The following is a 23,146-nucleotide window of genomic DNA, read 5'->3' on the forward strand; positions in this document are numbered from 1 at the left end:
ATATCATAGCCTATGATTTCCGAAAATAGTACTATGTTGTCAACTAGTGATATCATCACAAGAACTGTTGAGGAATATGCAACATAATTTAGACAATTGTTTCTGTCATATGTATTATAATAACTGACAGACACTATAATTTCAGCCGCTCTGTGCAGCTCGCACAGAGTGAGGCTGAACCTATTTTTTACAGTCTATGGGCTGAACATAGGAGCTCAGCTTCGCAGCTGAGACACGAATAGACTATTAACTTAAAGCTTTTACTCTTAAACACAAAATGCATGTCCACTTTAATAAAAAAATATTTATTAAACAAACCAGATCAAGTAATATTCAGCAAACCTTCTAGTAGCCTACTTTCTTCAATCTGTCCGTCTTCTCCGGTGAGTTGGGCTAATCCAAAAGAAGTGAAAACAAGGGGGGTGTTCTGAAGACAGACTGTTACCTGTGAAACAGGGGTGATCTGAAAACACCCCCATTAGCAATTAGTGCTTTCCACCTGATGAAATGAACGCGGCTAAACTGATTACCGGTAAATGAACGCGACAAAACTAATGAAATGAACGCGGCAAAAAATCGACCAATCAGAATTTTGGTCAAGCCAGACCGTATCGACCAAATAATCGACTAATCGACTGGGAGAATACAGCCCTAATTTTTAACATGATATAATAAATTATCTGTAGGGAATTTTGAGCTGAAACTTCAGACACATTCTGGGGACACCTGAGACTAATATTACATCTTGTAAAAATGGGCAAAAAAATAAATAAAAATAGGTCCCCTTTAATTGTACAAAGAATCTATTATTTACATTGTGTTTACACTTGGATTCATGAGCATGCGGCTTGCATAGAACAAAACAAAACCTTGTGGGTTTTCAGATGCGTTAAGCAATTTCTAAATAACTTGCTGATTCACACCTTTCTCTGACTTTACATGGCGTTCACGTGCTCAACAGATATGATTTGTGATTGGCTTCAAAACTTACAAAACCTCTAGAAAATAACATTATTTTGTTTATTTGTTAAAATATAAACATTACATTCTAAACCTAAAAACAACTGATTGCTTACCATTTTAAATGCTCATTTACTGAAGTCTGTGAAATTCATGGACACTTGCTTGTTGTCAGAATATGCAAAATGGAAATGTTCTAACATTTACAGATAATTATATAACCGTAAAATGTTAGTTATGCGCTGAGGAAAACTCATCTCAGAAGCATTAAACAGCACACACATCTCTCAAAGCCCAAAAGGGGACGCTGTATTAAACACTTACGCTTTTGTTTGAAGCACTTATAAATATAGGCTAAAGCATTCCCATGTTTTAGATAACTTGGGTCGTGCTCCTTTCCTGCAGCAGCTCACTATGTGACCTCCGCTATTTTCTGTATGCATATTGTCCATACTAGAAATGTGTTACACTACCTTAAAGCGACGTGACTGCAAGGCTTGCAGACGCAACAACTCGATTAATCAAATTCATTGTTGATTTATTTGATTGATTGATTAGCCTAGTTGTTGCAGCCCTAATATCATTATAGGCGATGCGTAACATACAACATTTTTGAGATGGTTAAATTGTGTATGCTCCCTTGTATTTAAGGTGTAATTTATTTTTGCCTTGATGTTTATAACACATGACATTTCTAGAGTTATTAAATGTAAACATTTTGCAAAAAAAATTATAAAATTGTTTTCAAAATCAAATAAAACCAACTCCTCCTCTAACTCCAAACTAGAATTTTATAAAAGTTGGTACATGTATTTTAAACTAGATTTTTTTTTTATCTCAATCATGTACACTCTTGTTTGTCATTGACCCATGTGCTTGTCTGAAGGTGTTTCATTGTTCTTGGGAGCTCTCTGGGCCTCCTCAATCTGATTAGCTAGTGCTTTATTCCATTGCATAACAACCTGAACCGGATCATTACACACCACCGTGTATGTTAAAGTGAATTCCCATCTTTCTGCAGTATAGAAGGATATTACTCAGAGAATGCAAACCACTTATTATTTTGAGAACTTGCCATTACGTTGCATCTTGAGAACGATGCTACATTCCAGGATGCATTCCATGTCTATGAACGCTTCAGATAATTGTAAACATTTCTGCTATCTCTTTCTCTCTCCTGCTCCTCAGGGTGACACTCGGGGTCAGATGGTTTCGGAACGTCTGGGTCTCGGCCATAATCTGGACCTCTCAGACACTATGGTCCAACAAAAGTTGGATGAGATCAAGGATCAGATAAAACGAGAGATCCGCAAAGAGCTGAAGATCAAAGAAGGAGCCGAGAACCTGAGGAAAGTGACCACAGATAAGAAGAGTCTGGCTTATGTGGACAACATGCTTAAAAAGTCCAACAAGAAGGTGGAGGAACTGCATCAGGAGCTTCAGGAACTGAACGCACACATAGTGGTGAAGGACCCAGAGGAGGTTGTAGGTATGGCTGACTTTACTCCATCTCCATCCATGTCTCTTTAGCTTTTGTATACTGTATATTTGTTTTTAATCACTGACAAAAACTTACCAAAATTTTTTTTTGGTCCATATTACTAGGGCTGATTGATCTATCTTGATATTTTCCAGCCATTTAACAATATTAAATGTAAATCCCCATTTTTTTTTTTTTTTTTTGTGCGAAATGGCTTAAAAGTGGAGATTCCTTTTAGTCATTCAATCTGAGGAACCATAAGTTCCAAATAGACTAAAAATGTCTAATGCAAGTAGTAATGTCTAATGCAAGTAGAAGAATATTAAAAATCTATTTAAAGAATACGTTTCCACTAAATGAACATGAAGAGGAACCATATTTAATAATTTTCTTTTGCATGGATGTACTAATATAGCAATCCATAGTAATAAACAGTAGTTACCTGTTTTTTTTTTTTGTACTAAATCTTATAAATTCCATGTGAGAATTTTAAAGGAAAAATGAGTCAGTTGATTTAAACCAATAGACTGAACCAATGCATGGAAATGAATGAAACTTACCAACTCTATCACGATTGTTTGCTACTAAAGTTCAAATAAATCAAAATGCTATTAAATCTCATGTGCGGCAAGGGCAGATTTCAAAACTAGTTTGGCATTGTCTTTAAGAAACCATGTAGCTAACATGGTACCATGGCAATACCATGTTTTTGGGCTGTGGTAATACCATAGCAGTCATTGAACCTTGTTGAGGTTAGGGTTGCAAAATTCTGGGAATTTTCAAAGATGGAAACTTTCCATGGGAATTAATGGGAATTTAAGGGAATTAACAGGAATTTATGGGAATAAACGGGGAATTTTCAAAGTTGAGGGTTGGCTCTTCATAGGGAACTTAAATATAGTTGAGGAAAGTATATTTTCGCATAATCTTGACTAAAACAAACAGATGCCATTCAAATACACTTGAATATCCATGCCATTCCTCAATCACATGCACATAGCACACTGCTTACTGCAGGGCTACTGAGACCACACCCCCTACTGGCACTGTGCATGCCTCCATCACATGTACAGAAGCCCAAAGAACAAGACTATTGAAGGCACACATTTGAGCCTGTGGACTAAACAAAGTGAAGTAAGTTTTGATGATATTATGGGGAAATATATTTATTAAATGTTTAAATTGCAAACATCACATACAAATGTATTCATCTAGTAGATAGCAAGCTGATAAGTTAGATGCTAAATAAGCTAGCATAACTTTATTTACCACATAAGTAGGGCTGGGCGGTATGACGGTATATATCGTTACCGCGGAAGAAAATGTCAACCGTAACAGGTTTTTTTATTCCGTGTATACCGCGACATGTAAATAAGTAGGCGTGGTTAACTCACGTGCAGCGTGCGTGAGACTGAGACACTGATATTTGTCAAAGAAACATGAAGAAAGACCAAGAGGATCCACAAAAGGAATTACGTTTTCAAAATTAACGTGATATTTTCGGGGGGGAAGGTGCAGAAGTCAACTAGAGCAGTGCAGCACACTGAAAGTTTAGAGAGACGCACATGCTCGCAACAGGGCTTACTTGACAACAAGTTCATATATCAATATTCTAACGAATAGAAATAACCTTAAATAATGTATCTATCCGTCTCTTATGTGTACATTTACTTTGCAAGCGGTTGCCGTGGTAATGAATATTTCCAAAATTCCCCAGCTTAACTTCCCATGGAAATTTACCGGAAACTGTCCGGAAATTTACCGGAAATTTTCCGCCCCTTTGCAACCCTAGTTGAGGTACATGTAAATAACATGTTATATAAATATTGTTATCATCAGTATAATGGTATGCATTCAAGTACCATGCTATTACTGTCGAATACTGTCACTGTACCTTGGTACAACAAAATCACTTTTTTTGCTCTACTGTGGTTGTACAACCAAGGGCTTTGTTTCCAAAACAACAGTTATCTATGGATGTTACTCTACACTGTAATATACTCTTGAAAAAACAAAATCACAACAAAGACCAATGTTAATGATTTGCCAGGGGTTTAAGGGATTAACCAAAATAGATGGTTTTATATTTGCCTTTTTGCTTATACAAACAGCTTGCCTTTGAATTTTTATGTTGTTTCTTATTTATACCATCAGCCGCTTACTGAAAGAACACTTTATTTATGCGGCTGTCTTTATTTCCCTTTGAACTTTATTATAGATAATACTACAGTAGTATAATATGACCTGCCAAGTTAATCATAAATGAATTCAAAGAAGCAATATGGCAAGAGTGTCTGTCTTTGCATCTCTGTGTGTTTAAGTGGTAGTGTTGTATTTGGCTCATGGCATTGTGGTGTGACATATTATAGTGTGACTTTTTGTGGACTTGAAATGATGAATGCAGACTCATGATTATAACGTTATACAATTTTTTTTTTTTTTTTTTGCATTGCTTCAGGGGACTTCTGTTGCATTTAGAATCGTGTCTTTAGTTTCTCTGTAGATGCATGCATTTGTTATTGTCTCACCATCTGTATTCCTTGTTCTTGGTTAAGGCCAGCTGTGTTCTTAAGGCCAAAACGATCTATATCTATATACCGTCTACGCCAATGGTAGACTCTTGTTTTTTCTAAGTGAACTTCAGTTAGGCTATGTTCCATGTACATAATTGCATCACATGCTTTTAAAGTAGGAAGTATTTGATTGTTTTTATTGTTCATCTATGAAAGTGATTCCAACAGTATTGTTCCTCTGTATCCTTATTGTTATAGTTTTGGTGTGGACTGAGTGGACTCCCAGTTAGAACCAGAATAGAAAAGTTATAGTTATCTTTATAGATTTTGTTCTTGGTGTGACTGTGAACAGATCAAACCAAAACATTTGTTGACTCTTTTTAGGTTTTTCAAATCAATCTACGTTTATGGTATGGTGTGTTTAAATGCATTTTCTAAATGTTTAAATGCTTTTATTGGTCTGGTAAAAGCAACCTGCCCATCTTCAAGAGGGTGAGGGTGATATAGGGATTAGGGATGGGCATTCGATTAAATTTTCTTAGTCGATCGTCGGGAGAATTAACGATCGACTATCGATTAATCATTAATATTTTTATATTGAAATTCATTATTTCTTCAACTTTTTATAAATTAAAAATGCAATGAAAATACAAAAATACAGTTTGTTTGTCCTCGATGAGATCTTTATTACAAGAAGATCAACTTGTGGCAGTGAAACTGCACGTTCGGTAACGTTAGACTTGAAGATGCCCTGCGGTGCTCTAAAACAGCGGAACAGCGAGCCGGCGTTCTTAAACAGAGACCCATGGCCACTTCATCCGTTTTCTGTGATCGGATAACTATCCGATCGTGAAAAGACCAAATGTAAATGCCCTCCGAAACGCATTCGAGGAGGATTTAAACCCGATCGCTCAAACCACTTCAGGAGGAGATCTGAGACGCATTCCAGACGAAACTGGACAAGAGTAAATGCATCTGGTTGTTGAAACTACATATGTAAATTTGACTTATCCCAAAAATGCTAAGAAATAAACATGTGAGAGCGTTTTATAGGCCTAGGCTATATGTCATGTTATAGCCAGATATGACGGCGTTACTGGAACACGCATCACCACAGATGAGCATCTATTCAAGCCAACGTGCAAACTATCGCAAATCAAAGTGAAAGTCATTCATCAAAACACAATCATCTTCATTAAAAGTAAAGAACCGAAATGATCTTACCAGGGCTGTTGCCGCAATATTGTTGCAGTCTTTGATTTAGAAATTTTCGCTGATGATCAATAAAATGCAGGTCATATCAGTTGCTTTCGGACGTGCAACAATTTAAATATGTAGTGCGGGAATTCAAGATCGGATTTATATCCGTTTTGCAAAAACACATTTATATGACCGGGTGTAAATGGAATCGTTTTGATAACTCAGATAGCTATCCGATCTGAGAAAACGCATGAAGTTCCCATAGAACTTCTGCACCAGTCCACTGATTTCTGTTGAGAAAGATAAGCATGTTGACATGATCTGGGATCAGATGCGACCGCAACCTGGTGACAGCCAGTCAGCCGCTGAAAACACCCGCTCTGAGGGGACTGACGTTGCCGGGATGCACAGGTACCTCCGCGCTAAAATCAATTCCATTGCTTCAAGACTCACACTACGCAACGCAACCTGCATTAGATTAATCGATAACAAATAAACGTGATCGACGAAATTCTTAACGATCGATTATCGATCGTCGATTAATTATGCCCATCCCTAATAGGGATTAGAGTAGAATTAGGACAGGAAGTGTCTCTATTCTGGCACTTAGTAGTGGGGAAACCCATGGCAAATGTGAGACTTTTCCTGGTCAGTTCTACAAATGCTTCATGAAAATCACTGTACTGTATGTTTATAAAAACCACAATATTAGGCTACCTTCTTTCATTTTTAGTCAGATTGCAATAACTTGATTACATGTTTGTTGATGCATTAAATGTCTCATAAGGCCTGTTGCATTAAGCAGGTTCCTACCCAGGTAAGTTTGAGTTTAGTTTGAGCAAACTTTAGTTTTTCAGGCTTAAGAAGGTGGATTGGCTTTAAGCAGTGTTCATTGCTAATTTCCGCTAAACTGCTTTCCTGCTCCGGAGCAGATTTTATTTTGGGTTAGAGATCACCAACCAAAACTGGACCAATCAGCTGTGAGACATGTAGCCTATCTGATGCAATAAAGCATCAAAAAGTGATAAAAGTGACTTTAAACCATTCAAGCGTGAGACGACTCTCGTGCTGTTTTGTGTGCTTGCGTGCATGCGTAAAAGTATAGGTTTAAAATCACCTTTTCTATGAGCGCGCTTTGCTTGTGTGTGCAGAACAGAAAACAGTGCGCAAGTGGTCTCGCGCTTGAATGGTTTAAAATCACATTAGAATCACTTTTTCTGTGCGCATGTTTTGGATGTGTGCAGAGCACAGAAAACAGAGCGTGAGTCATTTGTGATTGAATGGTTTAAATCACATTAAAATGTTCCCAGGAGCCGATAAGCGGAATCGGAATGTCTGTTTCTTATCGAGTAGCCGGTTCTTGCAAATTTGGAACTGGTTCTAAAATGGAACCGGTTCTCGATACCCATTCCTACTTGGCACACATGAACAGAAAACGCATGTTCAACAAATCTGATAACAGACACTTTGACACAGAAGCATATGAAATGATCCACTATTAATCACATTTAATGTAAATGTGCTGGATATGGCTGATAAGAGCTTGCGTTTATTGTTGAGGAGTCTCACACCAGCTCAGCACACGAAGAGAAACCAGCGCACCTTTCACTGAAGTCTTTGTTAGCATATTATTGATCAATGTGTTTGAAACGCAACTGCAAATACAGTTTACATTTGCTTTTCCTAATTTTGCATGCACAACATATAGCCAAACAGTTCAAAATTAATGCATATTTCAAAGATGCTGCTCTTGTGATGTATCATAAAAGGTATGATGAATCACACATCATTATTTGGAATAAAATTTTTTAAAAAGGTGCTCATGAATGGGCATGATGCTTCTGTGTATCTACAATGCATGGTGCGAGATGCACATTCCAGTAACTGTTTACATAATAATCTTAGCACACTAGTAGCTCCAGTAGTAATGAAAAGATTTATCTTGAACTCTTTCTTGGTAACTAGCATGTATAAACCTTATTAAACCATTTAATAGTCAATTAAAAATGAATTTATTATTGATTATTTGGAGATGCGATTGCGACTGTAAACGGCTAAGATAAAAATCAGATATATCAACATCTTTAATAATCTAATAAGCTATTAAGCTTTAAAAAAATGCTGTAATTACATCATCTAATCCTAACTCATGCACACAACATACTAGAGCTGCACGATTAATCGTTAAAAGATCTATTAAACCTTTGACAAAATCACAGCGGAACATTAAAATCTGTGTCCGTGCTGCCGATGAGCCAGAGAGAGCAGTTATCATGTAAAGTATTGGTATAAAACAGCTTCACAAAAAGTCTTTCAACCATAGTTTCGTTATTTCTGTGTAAAAAATATATTCATATTATCACAGAAGTACTGGGAGAAAAGTTTATAGTTTGGATATAAACACGTCTACGGTAGCGATCAAAATAGAGTAAATCACCTTTTGAAAGTAATTTGATGCATTGTTACAGGTGGTGACAACTGACTTAAAGGGGGGGTGAAATGCTATTTCATGCATACTGAGTTTTTTACACTGTAAAGAGTTGGATCCCCATGCTTAACATGGACAAAGTTTCAAAAATAAAGTTGTACATTTGAAGGAGTATTTCTGTGGCAAAAATACTCCTTCCGGTTTGTCACAAGTTTCGGAAAGTTTTTTTCAAGTATGGGCATGTGTGACGTCAGATGGGGCGGAATTTCCTTATATGGGTCCTAAGTGCACTTCTCCCGGAAGGGTGCGCGCGCACCCGTAGACTAGAGCGAGAGAGCGAAAGCAGTACGCCCATCAAAGCGCTGTGCTCGGCTTTAGGGAAGTATTTGCCGGATTTGCAGATCGTCTAATGCTTAAGGATGGAGCAGTCCCAACGATAAAGGTTCACGGTCGTGCGTTTGTCACCGCAGGCGGTGAGTAAAACTGCTTCAAATGTCTGTGTGTTGTTAGCTATCGGCGCGTAAGCACAGCAAGTAAACAGTGAACAGCGCTCGTGATTCTTTAGCACCGCCCACAGCACGCCACCAGCCGCTCGTTTTTTTCCGGAAAGACTCGGTACAGCCTATCTTTCTTTTATAATATAATAAAACTAAAGACTATTTGGAGATATGAAGGATGCAGTACTACTCTATAGGTACTCAAGATTAACATGAGATTGACTGAAACTGAGTGTTTCACCCCCCCTCTAAATGTATTTTATTGAATCATTCATTCAAGAGATTTGTTCATAAGCACTGATTCATCCAGTAATTAGGCTAAACTATTTATGAGTGAGTCATAGAATCATTCATTCAACATTTGAAATACTCTATAGCCAATAACATTTTGTAAGAACCCCTCTAGTAAATTACATGTTATTTTGTTTAGTTGTCTGTTCAGAATCGTGATCTCTGTTTGAAAAACAATGGGATTCTCTGCTACTGTAGGCCTACTAATATCAGGTACCGATTGAATGTTGTTTCAAGCATGTACACAGCAAAAATGCATATAAATAAATCATTTCTTTTGCATATAAAAACTTCTTTAATTTCCTCTTATTTTACAATTTTATATGATTAATATCCACTCTAATGGAATGTTTATAGCTGTGGATGTTTAACCTAAGCAGTTCCTGAGCTATAAAATGCCAAGTTGTTGTGAAATGTCAAGTTCACATTTTGCTCAAAGGATTTTTTTTTTCTTCACATTTTTAAAAGTATAAATCAGTGGACAAAAAATAATGTGAAGGAAGGCATATAAGCCTCTATGCATAAGTTTCTTTCCAGAACATGTAAAATGGGAGAAGTGAAATAAGTATAAATGGTGCAAGTGAGCATATTCAGTAGTTCCAGAAGAGAATAACAAAAAGAATGAGCATGAGTCTTAGTTTATTCAGAAATGTCCCAACCATTTATACAGGAATGTTCTGAATTATTACACTCTCTTGATGAGTTGCTCAGAAATCTGAAATCATCACTTTGTATTCAGGTGCAGTGAGTAAATGCATGGGAATTCCCAACATGTGAATCATGCAGTCAAATGATTTCAGATTGGTGAAAAGATCAGATTTGTGCATTTAATGCTTAATTTAAATTTAATAATTTTTTTTTTTTATGCTTTTAAATAAGACAGCCCTATGAGTATCATTGATTTCTGGTTACATTGGATGTTAATGTTTGTGTATTAGTGCATAGAGATTTAAAGATTTGCATATTTGTGTGGACACTGGGCAGTTTTTAAATCAGCAAGCTCGAGATAAGCGACCATGGATTTTGCTTATTTTAAATGTGTTTTAGTCATTGTGAGTGGCCACCAGTTTTAAAGAAATTTTTGTGTTTAAGGTATTCAGGTTATATAAGCTGCATGGCTAATAATTAGCTTAATGCATTTTAAAACCATAGATTTAGTATTGCATGTCACATTGCATTTCAGCTATCAATTTTTTTAGTGACACTGAATTTTATTTTTATTAATATTAATGTTTTGCTTTAGTCCTCTATATGTCATGACAGAGCTATATGTCAGAAACTGGGCTTCCACCTTACCTTTGCAGGTGTATATCATTTGTGGTTAAGTGTTCTTGTCAGAACATGAGTGGATGATCTTCTCATTCTGAACCTCAACTCGTCATAAAACAAGCCCGTGTGTGTGTGAGAGAGAGAGTTTCAGAAGAAGAAAATGACACAATTAGCCATTTGCCTTTAACTTGATCATGTTTTAAATCGTATGTGAATTTGAGTAGTTTTAGTATTGTTTGTTTAGGTAAAGATGAACCTTTCATACTGACTATCCAGTTTTGCCCCGTTCTTTCAGTTTTTCTCCTAAGGTGTTTTCTGTTCATGTTTATGTTTGCTCAATCTTGTGCAAGTCTTTCCATGATGGCCTAGTTGTTCTCACAGAGAGTCTTTGAGAAACTGGCACACTGTCACCTGAGAGAACATTTACATTTTTCCTGCCTGCACAAGTCCTTCACTGGGTGTCATTACATCATTGTCATTTTTGCTTATTACACAACTCATCAAATGCTAAAGTTAAACAAAAACCACCCTCATAGTATTTGGCTACATGTTTTAACAAGTTGAAATTTTGGCTTGGAGGTAAAATGTTCTTTATCTTATAAAATACCATAATATAAGTATAATAGTATTGTTTCTGTGTTGTCACAACTCTTATCTCCTAAAGTTTTTTTTTTTTTTTCTTCTTCCTCAGATTAAACGCTAACGTCTGAGGTGCTTAGATTGTTTAAAGGATTAGCTTAGTTCACTTCAGAATTAAAATTTCATGAAAATGTACTCGCCCCCACATCATCCAAGATATTCATATCTTTCTTTCTTCAGTCGAAAATAAAATTAAGGTTTTTGAGGAAAACATTCCAGGATTTTTCTCCATATAGTGGACTTCAACGGTTATCAATGGTTTGAAGGTCCAAATTGCAGTTTCAATGCCGCATTAAAGGGCTCTACACAATCCCAGCCAAGGAATAAGGGTCTTATCTAGCAAAACAATCGGTCGGACATGTCACCCATTGAGCATGTTTGGGATGCTCTGCAAAAGTGTTGTTTATAATTTTGTTCAGTGTGTGTATATAAGTTAACCTTTTGTGTTCATGGTTAAGTCCTAGTCTAATTTCAACGTAGTTTATAGGAGATATTTACTAGCCTTGGTCTTGTTAATTTGTTAATTAACACTTTAATTTGTGTGCAGCCTACATTACAATAACTGTCTTGGTTGAAGTGTAGCCTTAATGCATGGGTAAATGTTGTATATTATTGGGAAACCCGCCACAGCAATTATCTGCTTGGAAATGGGCACTAATGTTTGGTCAGAACCAGTTTACACGACTATGTTCTCTGAATCCTCTCAAGCGAAGGACTTCTACATTCCGATTGGTTGTCGCCGAATCGCGCCATAGCTTATTACCATAAAGTTGCCCTGACTTCAACTTTCTTCGATGCCCACACTGTCCAAGACGCGTCGCTCGTAACCAGCTCACATTGAAAATTAATGACTTCCGGTTACTTTGACGCTCTCGCCGGCGGTGGTGTGAAAGCACAGTTATTCCTCGGCTGGGATTGAGTAGAGCCCTTTGAAGCTGCATTGAAACTACAATTTGGACCTTCAACCCGTTGATAACTGTTGAAGTCCATTATTTGGAGAAAAATCCTGGCATGTTTTCCTCAAATACCTTAATTCCTTTTCGACTGAAGAAAGACAGGCATCAATATCTTAGATGACATGGGGGTGAGTAAATTATCAGGATTTTTTAATTCTGAAGTGAACTAATCCTTTAAGGCACTTAAGAGGCAATTAAACAAGATATCCACAAGCAGAACTGTATATTCCATCAGTTAATTTCTTTCTGGATAAGTATGTGGTTCAGGTTGACAGAATTAGCTATAATGTGAACTGGACCTTTTGCCGTTTAAAAGCCTGGCTGTATGAGACTACCCTTTAAAGGGTTTAAAGCAAAAACAGGCAAAAAATTAAGTTAATCATCCTCAGCTACACTTTGTTTGTTTTTCTGTGTAGTTGTTTGTGGCTTACTATCGTAATAAAATTATGTTGTGCTCATGCTAGCTGTCCTGCATTTAGCATTTTCTACCTGCCCTGAAGGATCGAGTGTGGTTTCACTAATCTTGGGTGCATTTCCTGCCCATATGTTTGCAGTCGCTGTAATTTCTACAACATTTCAAACATGCTGTATTTATTGTTGTTTTAGTGCGTTATTAACTCTTTGATGTTGATTTGTGTTTGTTCAATGTCAGAGTACCCACTAACCCCAGACACCCCCAAGAGTGAAGCCCGGACGTCCACCAACAATAGCCGACTGGCTGCTCTGAAGAAACAGGCCGACATCGAGCTCAAAGTGAAACAGGGAGCGGAAAATATGATACAAATGTATTCCAACGGCTCTTCCAAGGTAGTAGCCTGCGTTTAGAGAATCTGTGGTGTGTGGATTGTGTGGTCTAATGTATTTGCTTTTGATAAGAACAATCATTTTGATGGACATAAATTCTCTGGAAAAATGGCCAAGATGGTTTTGTTTTGTTTTGTATGACTGTTACAAAGTGCAGTTGTTAAAAAAAATACCCAATTTTAAACCGGTTTACTGAACATTCCCCCTTTTTAATAGTTCTACAACAAACTCACAGCATTAATTGAGCCAATGTTGCAGTGTTGGTACTGATGGAGCCACTGTGTTTACATTTTTCAGTTAAATCAACCTTCACGTGGCAAACTTGTAACCTAAGCCACATTAGTATTTTTAACAAAAGAAGAAAAATTGGTTTTAAGCCAGTGTTTCACAGTAGGAAATATGGGTAGATTTCAAACATGTCTTTTTCCATCAATTGTAATAATCCAGTCTGACAACAGCCGGTATGCTCTACACAGAGACCTGATCTCACCATCACCGAAGTCCATCTGGGATTACATGAATATGTATGTATCCAATGTATCCAAGACACTTTAAGAAACCTACCTGCAAAGCTACCTGATAAACTATGTGCAAGTGTAGCTAGGGGAAAAAAAACACAAAGGGTGGTCGCGCCAAATATTGATTTGATTTAGTTAATATAAGTTGATTGGTCATATTTATGGCATTATTTTTGAAAGCATCCTCACTTTTGAGCTTTTTCACACAAGTGCCTAAAACATTGCTTAGTACTATAGCTTTGCCGGTGGGTTTCTTCAAGAGTCTTAGAGCAGTTCTTCTGGATTTAGTCTAATTTTTTTCTGTTTCTTCATGTAATCGATTATGGCGAGATCAGATCTCCGTGTGGAGCATACCGGCTGTTGTTACACTGCTTGTGCATACAAAAAATCTCACAGATTATTACAATTAATGGCAAAAAAAAAAATTCTTAACAAATACTAACGTGCCTAAGACTTTTGTACAGTACTGTCTAAATAAAATACATTTCAGGTCTAAATTACACTAAATACTGTACTTCGCTCTTACTCGCAGAGAAGATAAACCGTTTGATCTCTTAAAGATCTTGTGAGAGATTCATCCCAAGAAATGAAAACAGATGTTAGCAAATATGTTCTCTAAAATTAGATGAAATCTCCTTTCCTTTTTCCAAAAGAGGTAAAGGAAGCCAGACCAGACTCATTTATACACATATGCCAATGTCATGGTAGTAACCCCCTAGGGTGCAGCTGACATTAAGGAGAACTGGAATAGAACAGTTCAGTTATGTTTCTCCACCCTCCCCCTCAGGAAATCAGTGCTGGTTACTGTACATGTAGTGTGTCTCATTGCATACATGTTGTATCAGCGGAATCCATGGTTTGATTTGGCTTTGGTGTGGAGTGTCCGGCCCTCCTTTCCTGCCTTTTATCAAGAACGGTTAATTAAAGAGGCTCTATGGCTAAAATTATCATCTTGGACTCACAAAGGAGTTGTTAAATCAGCAGAGTCTTTGTGGGCGAAATATATGGAGTGATAAACACAGGGAGACAGAACAAGGGACTCTGACTCATTTCCAGATGTATGAACAGTTTAGTACCCTCCAAAAAGCTGTCACGAAAACATGCTCAGCACTGCGGCACATGACTTAATTTGACTCGCACTGATTAAGAGATACTCCTACGTTTCTCTTGGCCGGCGAATGCTCTGTTCAAGAACTTTTAAAGTCATTTTTGCTCCACTTGTGGCAACAAATCAAATTGCATGCAAACAAAACTCCCTGTCTTTTAATGCTGGGCCATACGGGTAACCCTGTCCCAAACTCACTCCATTTGTTAAGCTAATATTAGGCCCTGAAAAAAATTACACATTAACCGGTATGTGGGTTTTATCTGGTCAGTCAAAATTAAGTGGTGAGTCCTTCATGCAGGTTCCCAGCTGCTTTAGACATCCGGAGGAAAGGCCTCTAAGGTAACGTCAGCCTTACAGGAAGTTCAGTCCATAGAGACTCCTGACTCACTCACATTCACTAGATTTGAATGCTTGGTGTGACAAGGAAACATCCCTTGACACTCCAGACAAACGGCAAGGTTTTCATTTGTTGGTTTTACTTTAATAACTTTTAAATCATAAAACTAAGACATACTAAGAATATGAATTAATGAAGGTATGGTAGGTCATGTTTCAACTATGATTATATGCACAATACAGCATGGCCTCAGATACTTTTTTTTATTAAACAGTTAATACATAATACAGACATTCAGGACACACATTTTTATTACAACAATTTTTACAGTTGTCCAATCTGACAGGTGTTTAAGAATAAGTTTAAGGGGATTTTCTAGGGCGCCTGAGGTGCAGTTTACATGATACTGTTTTCAACTAAAAACTTTTTGGCTGTTCATTTACATGACAACAGTGTTATGGAGGCCTGAAAATGCAAACTTTTGAAAATGGGTTTTAAAGTGCAAGTTTTTGAAAATGATAAACTATCGTATCTGTGTAAACTACAAAAGTGTGAATTTGTGAAAACGGTGACGTTATGCGCAGTCATATTACGCGTTCAGTCTATAGGCACGTAGTGTTTTTTACTAAGTGACATCGCCAACTACTAGCCTGGTGTGCAAAATACAGTGTTTTTATTTGTTTTCGCTGATCTGTGTGAACGGGGATTATTTGACATTGTTGTCTGAATAGAAATTGAACTCAAGAGCATATTTTCTTTTTTTATTCATATTTGAAGGTTTATAAACTATGGTTGTGCATATTTTATTCCTCCTTTTGTTTCTGAACTCCTCTGTTTTTACTTTTCTGCTGTGGCTACATCTGTAGGACCGCAAACTGCTCGCAGCAGCTCAGCAGATGCTTCAAGACAGCAAGACAAAGATAGAGTTCATTAGAATGCAGATCCTTAAAGCCAGCCAGACCAGCGAGATGAACTATGAGAACAATGATGGTATGTGGTATAGCTGATGTCCTCTCTAATTATATCTATGATTTGCACTTTAAATGGGCAGAAGTGTGGTAAAAAGTCATAAATCTGATGTTAGCAGTAACTTCAAGCAAGCCTATCATCAGTCCCCTGGACCTGAGGATAGAAGAGCTACGACATCACTTCCGGATAGAGTCTGCTGTGGCAGAGGGTGCCAAAAACGTGATGAAACTGCTTGGAACAGGGAAGGTGACGGAGAAGAAAGCTCATTCAGAGGTTGGCTTCATTTCTAAATCATTGTTTTTATAGTTGCTTCTCATTGATTGATCGTTTTCTTGTGCTTATATAAACACTTTCATTTCTGTATCCATTTAATCCAGTTATTCATTTAACTAGATATTTTTAATAGCCTGCATTGCCTCAAGCTCCAAATGTTTACAGCCTTTCTCACTTTACACAGAATGGTTAAATACTTTTAGAATGGTCATGAATTTGTTTCACTCATGTGTGAGTAATACTTTGTCACTTTCCTATCTATTAGAAGGTGAATTTGTATAGTCAAATGTTTTTTTTTTTTTACTACAACACATAAAACGTCATGATCTAGACAGCCCTAGAAAAAGTCATGTTTTTTTTTTAAATTAGTATATTGTAATAATACCAATAAAATGAGTATTAAAAATAAAAATGCAATTTTATAGCAATGAAGATCCTCTTTTATGCCCCTCATGCCAGAAGCATATTTTGATGGACTGTGATAGAGTTGTTCAAAATCTTTCTTTTTAGTAAACTCTTTGTGCACAAACAATGTTCTCAGTGCTCGAGTTCATGTGTAGAGCCCCTGGTGATACTTCGAGCAAAGTTTCATGTTGTCGAACCTTCTTAAAAATAGGGATTTTTGATGCTATCATAAAAGTGCCCCATTCACTCCCATTCACAAAGGCATTTGACCTAAAACGAAAATACTGTCAAACTTAAAAGTGGCGTTTCCATTCAAATTATGCTTTTAAACGAAAGTTTGCCTCGAGTAGATTAACAAAAAGACCCTAGGTTGCCTTTTGGCGAGAGTTACCCTTTAATGAAGACCAGATCTAGTTTTAAATTTTTTTTTTTTTTTTTTTTTTATCTAAGATACATTTCAAAAACCTATTTTAATCTTTCCTTTTTAATATCTTTCTCGCCATGAATATAGCCAGGGTAGCTGGCATGGCGTTAAACAAACAAACAATTTTATAGCACAACTATAATATTACAATACCAATATTTACATACTTTCTTCATTTTCAAATGTAAACCATCAAGTTTTTATTTTGATCACAGGTTTATTAATGCTTCTCATTCACGTTACGTTCACAAATATATGTTATAAGTGACTAACAGCATTTTAGAGTTCATATGAAGCAGTATTTACTGCAAAATATCCAATATAGGGTGATTATATCCAAATTTTACCCATACGATAAATGGCAAAATCACTAGTATTTGGCCATAACTGATTAGGTACCCATATATTGTGCATTCCTATACACAATAATAACTGAATTAAAGCAAATAATTAACACAAAGAAAAAAGTTTAAAAAACAAACATCATCTACAACAATTTCTGTTACACATTCATTTCACAGACAAATTTGAATCCCGAACTTCCACAAGGTAGTGAAGAGTTTATGTGTTCAACTGTGGCATCCGCCCAGACTCTATCCCATAGATTTACCATGCAGTTTTCCACTCACACTGCCAATGTTACGCACATAAAACTGTTTATCTTTGTGACAGGTTCTAAATCTGGTTTGTCTTTCAAAGGTCTTTGGAGGTTTTGTTGACTGCATTTAAAATGTGTGTATTTATGTCTCAACGCATTTGTAAACGCTGTCTAACTTTCTCTTGCAGGCTCAAGCCCGCTTGAATGAGTCCAGTCAGAAGCTAGACTTGCTGAAGTTCTCTCTGGAGCAGAGACTCAGTGAGTTGCCCAGAAATCACCCGAAGGGCAATCTGATTATGGAAGAGTTAGCCATGGTGTCCTCCCCACCTCTCAGTCCCCGCCAAAGCATCATATCCACCAGCAACCAGTACAGCACTGTGGCCAAACCTGCTGCTCTGACTGGTAACAAAACAAAATTCATACAGTCACATGGTACTCAAGGTGTTTTGAACTCGGTTGTTATTTACTGGTCCCATTTTAGCTTGGTTTTAACGATGGCTTTAATTCAAATAAAGATAAGGGGGGTTCAGCTGAGTTTTTGTCTCTTGTGTTCAGATGAATTTTTGTCTACGTTAGAATGCATTGTTTCAATTTATAGTCTTGTTCTCTGCAAATATTCGCTCCCCGTGTGAATGGGCCCTTTAGTCCATTATCACAACACATGTTGCTGTACGTTCAACTCTGTTTGAGGGGCGGAACAGCTGTCTGGGTATAGGCATGTAGGAACTACACTCGACTTTTCGCACAGTGTCCACACACGCGGCCCCCTCCCCCACCCTTGGCTTTATCACACACAACTTTGACCTTCACTCTAAAGGAGAACAAGAGAGCTTACGTTACCATTATAGACTTGTACCATGTAGTGCTTTCCATATAAGGCTCTATAACTACTGCTTGTGTCTTGAAATAGACATTTGTAATTGTTTGCACACTTATTATCTTGTGTTAATCAGAATAGATGTGTTTGGTGATTTACATCTCAAGATCATGCAGCGTTTTTGGCTCTGAGTAGGGTTTCTGTTGTAAATCCGCAGGCACATTAGACGTGAGGCTCATGGGCTGTCAGGACCTCCTGGAGAACGTCCCGGGTCGCTCAAAGACAGCAGCTGTTCCTCTACCCGGCTGGAGCCCCAGTGAGGCACGCTCCTCGTTTATGAGCCGAGGAAACAAGAACAAATCTGGCAGCACCAGAACCCTATCCAAGTCCGATGATCTGTCCAGTTGAGTGGCTTTGTATTTGTTTTAAATGCCCTTTGAAAATCCCATTTAAGATCATTCCTAAGGATCTTGCATTGCCGTTAGGCTTCACCATTTCAAATCGAGTAACCAATATAAATTACACTACATTCACTCACGTACAGTCTGCGTTTAGCGAACTAAGGCTCTTGAGTTTCACTTGATTTCATCTTCAGTCATTGTCTCCCCATCAAAATGACTTTTATTCTATAAATTTGTGTGGAAAATAAGAGAGACTTATTCTGACTTGTATGCAAGTGAATACATTACCATTCAGAAGTTTGAGGCCAGTATTTTTTTTCTTTTTTATCTGATGCATTTAATTGATCAAACATGACAGTAAAGTAATTTATAATGTTATAAATATTAAATATTAAGCTGCACAACTGTTTTCAACTGTGATAATATAAAAATAAATGTTTCTTGAGCAGCAGATCAGAATTTCTGAAGGATCGTGTCACTGAAGACTGGAGTAATGATGCTGAAAGTTTAGCTTTAGAAATCACAGGATTACAATAGTTAAGAAGATATTAAAATAGAAAACAATTATTTTAATTTTGTAATATTTCACAATATTAATGTTTTTACTGTATTTTTGGTCAAATAAATGCAGCCTTGGTTTTCTTTCAAAAACATTAAAAAAACTTGACAATCCCAAACTTTTGAATGGTCTGTCGATTGAATTTATTTGATTTACTTTTTTTTTTTTACATTTAATTCAAATGCTAATGATTCATTACATGATTTGCAGATTAATTAAATCACAAGTAACTGAATATATCAATATTTGCTTCGATAATCTCCATCGAGTTTGTCCAAGAAAGGCAGTTACACAAGATCTGTTCTTGTATTCCATCTGCTTTTTTAAAACTTTTTTTTTTTTTTTTTGGTGCAGACTGATGTCGTTAAGGGATATTTTTATTTTCATCACAGCATTTTTTTTATGAATCACAATAAATCAATGTAAATACAAATCTCTTGTGAATATATTCATGCCTCTATTAAAGACAAATAATTTAAGAGGTATTTTGTGCTGTTATGGCAGATGAAATCAGTGCCGTTCTGAAGCTGGACAACACAGTTGTGGGACAGACCCATTGGAAGCCAGTCAGCAACCAATCTTGGGACCAGAAGTTCACACTGGAACTTGACCGGGTAATGCATGATAAATTGCATAAAAGTCAGTTGCACAGTTGTCAAACCACAGTCTTATCCCATAATCCCCTCAACACATGAGTCGATGGGCACACATATGCACACATGCACACCATTCCAGTCTCTCTCAATTAACTTTGGAAATGTTAATCCCAGATTTGACCCAGTTCTTATGGAAACTCTCAAAAGGCGGATCAGAAGTCATCACTCGTAATCTCTTAATTCTAACATATATAAATGTTCCCTTTCTGCAGTATATTTATTGAGTCACACTGTTGCATAAGCAAACCTCAGTTTACTTTCAATGTTTGTCATTATGTTCACAATCAACATTAGTTCCCTATTTGTTCATCTTTATAATGTATCTCCATTCCTCCACATTAAGAAATTGGTTGATTTCAGACACTTTTTATTTTGATTTTAATGGATTTGCACAGGTTTCTTCTTGACATCTCCCAAAATAAGTGTAAATTAAATTACTCCTTAGTAATAGTAATTAACTATTTTATTACTGAAAATAGTTCATAGTAAGACTGATTTGGAGCCTTACTACTTGCTATGTTATTGTATTCAATTTATATTTAAGGATTGATTATTGAATGAACTTACACATGCATGTCTGTGTGTTTTGACTTGCTTTTGAATGTGTGACGGCATAATCTTTTAATCTCATGGCAGGCAACAAGAGAGCTCTAATTAGTAGTTGTGCTATGGCAGACAGACTCTGAAAAGACCTGTAAAAGGGCTGTAAATGTCAAACCTTTGGCTGTGAACCGTAGTAATACTCATAAGTGGTGCATGCTGGGTTAAGCTTCACTGTTACTGTTGCTCATACTATAGATTCATGCTCACAGCATAAACAGTGAGGTGATAGGCCCTTAAAATTCAGCTTTTGTACTGGACATGCATGATTCACCTCCCATAACTTTCTAGCAATGCCCTGGCAACCATGCACAACACTGTAACGAAACTAGTTTCATTAGTAGTTTTAGCCTAAATGCATGTACACTACCGTTCAGTAGTTTAGGGTTGGTAAGTCTCTTGTGCGCCAAGGCTGTATTTATTTGATAAAAAAAAAAAACAGTAATATTATGAAATATTATTATAATTTAAAATAACTGTTTTCTTTTTTTTATGTAATTTATTCCTGTATGATTACAAAGCAATTGCAATTTTTATATCAGCCATTACTTCTAATATGCGGATTTGGTGGGTTAAGAATAATTTATCACAGTTAAAAATGATTGTGCTGCTTAATATTTATGTGAAAATGTGGTGATACATTTTTTCAGGATTTTTTGATGACTTGAAAGTACACATTTTTGTAACAAATAACAATTTGAAAGTCTTGATTGTCTCTACTATTTTAATTTGTCCTTGCTGAGTAAAAGTATCCATGTCTTTAAAAAAAGAGTGTATACAGTGTGTAATATACTTAATATCATATATTAAATAATTTTTTTCTGTTTGACCTGTAGTCTCGTGAACTGGAGATAGCTGTGTATTGGAGAGACTGGCGCTCACTGTGTGCTGTTAAGTTTTTACGTTTAGAGGACTTCCTGGACAACCAGCGTCATGGCATGTGCCTCTACCTGGAACCACAAGGAACACTGTTTGCTGAGGTAATTAATTTTTTCCACTACACACAGACATGTAATACACAGATTTGATGGCCTTGTTGTGGATATTTTGGAGATTATCTCTGTCTCTTTGGACACAGGTTACATTTTTTAACCCAGTTATTGAGAGGAGACCTAAACTACAAAGGCAAAAGAAAATCTTCTCCAAACAGCAAGGTAAGATTATGAAGTGGCAAATATGCCTCAGTGTTGAGAATGGTTGACATGTTCACTCAAACAGATTAGATTAAGCAGCCTACTCTTAACACTGTTCTGTGGTTCAATATTGCTCTGCTGCGGGACCAGTGTTTGCACAGTGAAGTCAGAATGAACTTTGACCTTCTTTTTGAACTCGCTTGAACCATGTATTTACAAAAAGGGTGAATAGCTGGTTTAAGCTGTGTTCCAAAATCTCATGAACTGTCTGTCTACTGCCTACATAGGCAGCTGCCTTCTAAGAAAGCACTTATCCATCATGGATCCTCATAAAGGATAAATTTGGAACTGGCAGCTTAACTTATAGGTGTCACACAAATAGTGATCTGCATTGGAGACTCAAGTTTTCTGTTAGCATGATGCTAAGCTAACAGTCTATTCACACCAACAAAAATGTTTGGGACGTAATTTTGGTCCGTTAGCTGTTTAGACCAATGCATAAAAACTTAAGACAGGCTGAATGAATGTGTAAAATCACTCTCTGATATTGTGGCGCTTGTAGAAAAGCAGAAATAATGCCCTGGTTACTCTGGTAGATAAGAGTTGCACAACTTTGTTTACATGTTTTTAGACAGCTGTTCAGATTTTAGTATTTGGTATGGTGTTTATAAAAAAAGATACAAATAAATCCAATTTACGGTTCTGGATTCTTCTGCTATTCACTGTCTCTTCACTGTGTACTTTTTTGTAACCTCAGCTACTCTGAGCATGTGAATCTTATTTGGTGGCCAGCTTCATTCAAAGTGCAATAGAAAAGATATTAGAACATCTCTCTGTAAATAAATAGATAAATAACTTTTTTATTATTATTTCTTTTTACACTATTTGAAGGATACAGGCTATATTGTCTCAGTGTAGCTAAAATTAGGTATCTTGGGGTGTTGACTCTTGGCAGGTTTGGTTTGATTAAAACAAACTCTTGTGCGATTGCTCTGTTAGAGACCCCTGAAAAGGTGGGCCTTGGTCCACTTCCAAGTGAACTCTGAAGCGGTTCGACTGAAATATGAATACAACACAGACCACAGACATCGAAACGAACCAAAAATATGACGTGATGTCACAAGATGCGACCCTAAAAAGCACAGAATGCTCAAGCATGTTAAGCCCAATTACAGTTCAGTACAGGCATTGGAAACGTCGGCGTCTTGCATCAGATCTTTGTTTGTGTGTGCAACAGAGGAATTCCTGACTCTTTCAACTCCTTTGCACATTTTATAAGCTCTTTGTGAGCTCTGAGCTGGTCAAATATAA

General features: G+C 36.8%; 1 protein-coding gene across 2 annotated transcripts in view; it reads left to right on the plus strand.

The window, feature by feature from the left end:
* The window catches only part of pkn2b (protein kinase N2b), a 46,300-nt gene that overhangs the window by 15,214 nt on the left and 7,940 nt on the right, over positions 1 to 23,146 (plus strand). The window contains exons 2-10 of one of the 2 annotated variants that reach the window (XM_081381677.1): positions 2,149 to 2,449; positions 12,886 to 13,040; positions 15,867 to 15,990; positions 16,085 to 16,242; positions 17,858 to 18,071; positions 18,704 to 18,889; positions 19,951 to 20,060; positions 21,539 to 21,682; positions 21,781 to 21,856. In XM_081381677.1, the coding sequence (XP_081237803.1) occupies positions 2,149 to 2,449; positions 12,886 to 13,040; positions 15,867 to 15,990; positions 16,085 to 16,242; positions 17,858 to 18,071; positions 18,704 to 18,889; positions 19,951 to 20,060; positions 21,539 to 21,682; positions 21,781 to 21,856 (1,468 nt within the window). The remainder of the gene's footprint in view (positions 1 to 2,148; positions 2,450 to 12,885; positions 13,041 to 15,866; positions 15,991 to 16,084; positions 16,243 to 17,857; positions 18,072 to 18,703; positions 18,890 to 19,950; positions 20,061 to 21,538; positions 21,683 to 21,780; positions 21,857 to 23,146) is intronic. The other variant, XM_081381678.1, reaches the window with a different exon arrangement.

The sequence above is a fragment of the Scardinius erythrophthalmus genome (assembly GCF_964197995.2).
Source record: "Scardinius erythrophthalmus genome assembly, chromosome: 12".
Taxonomy (NCBI): Eukaryota; Metazoa; Chordata; class Actinopteri; order Cypriniformes; family Leuciscidae; genus Scardinius; species Scardinius erythrophthalmus.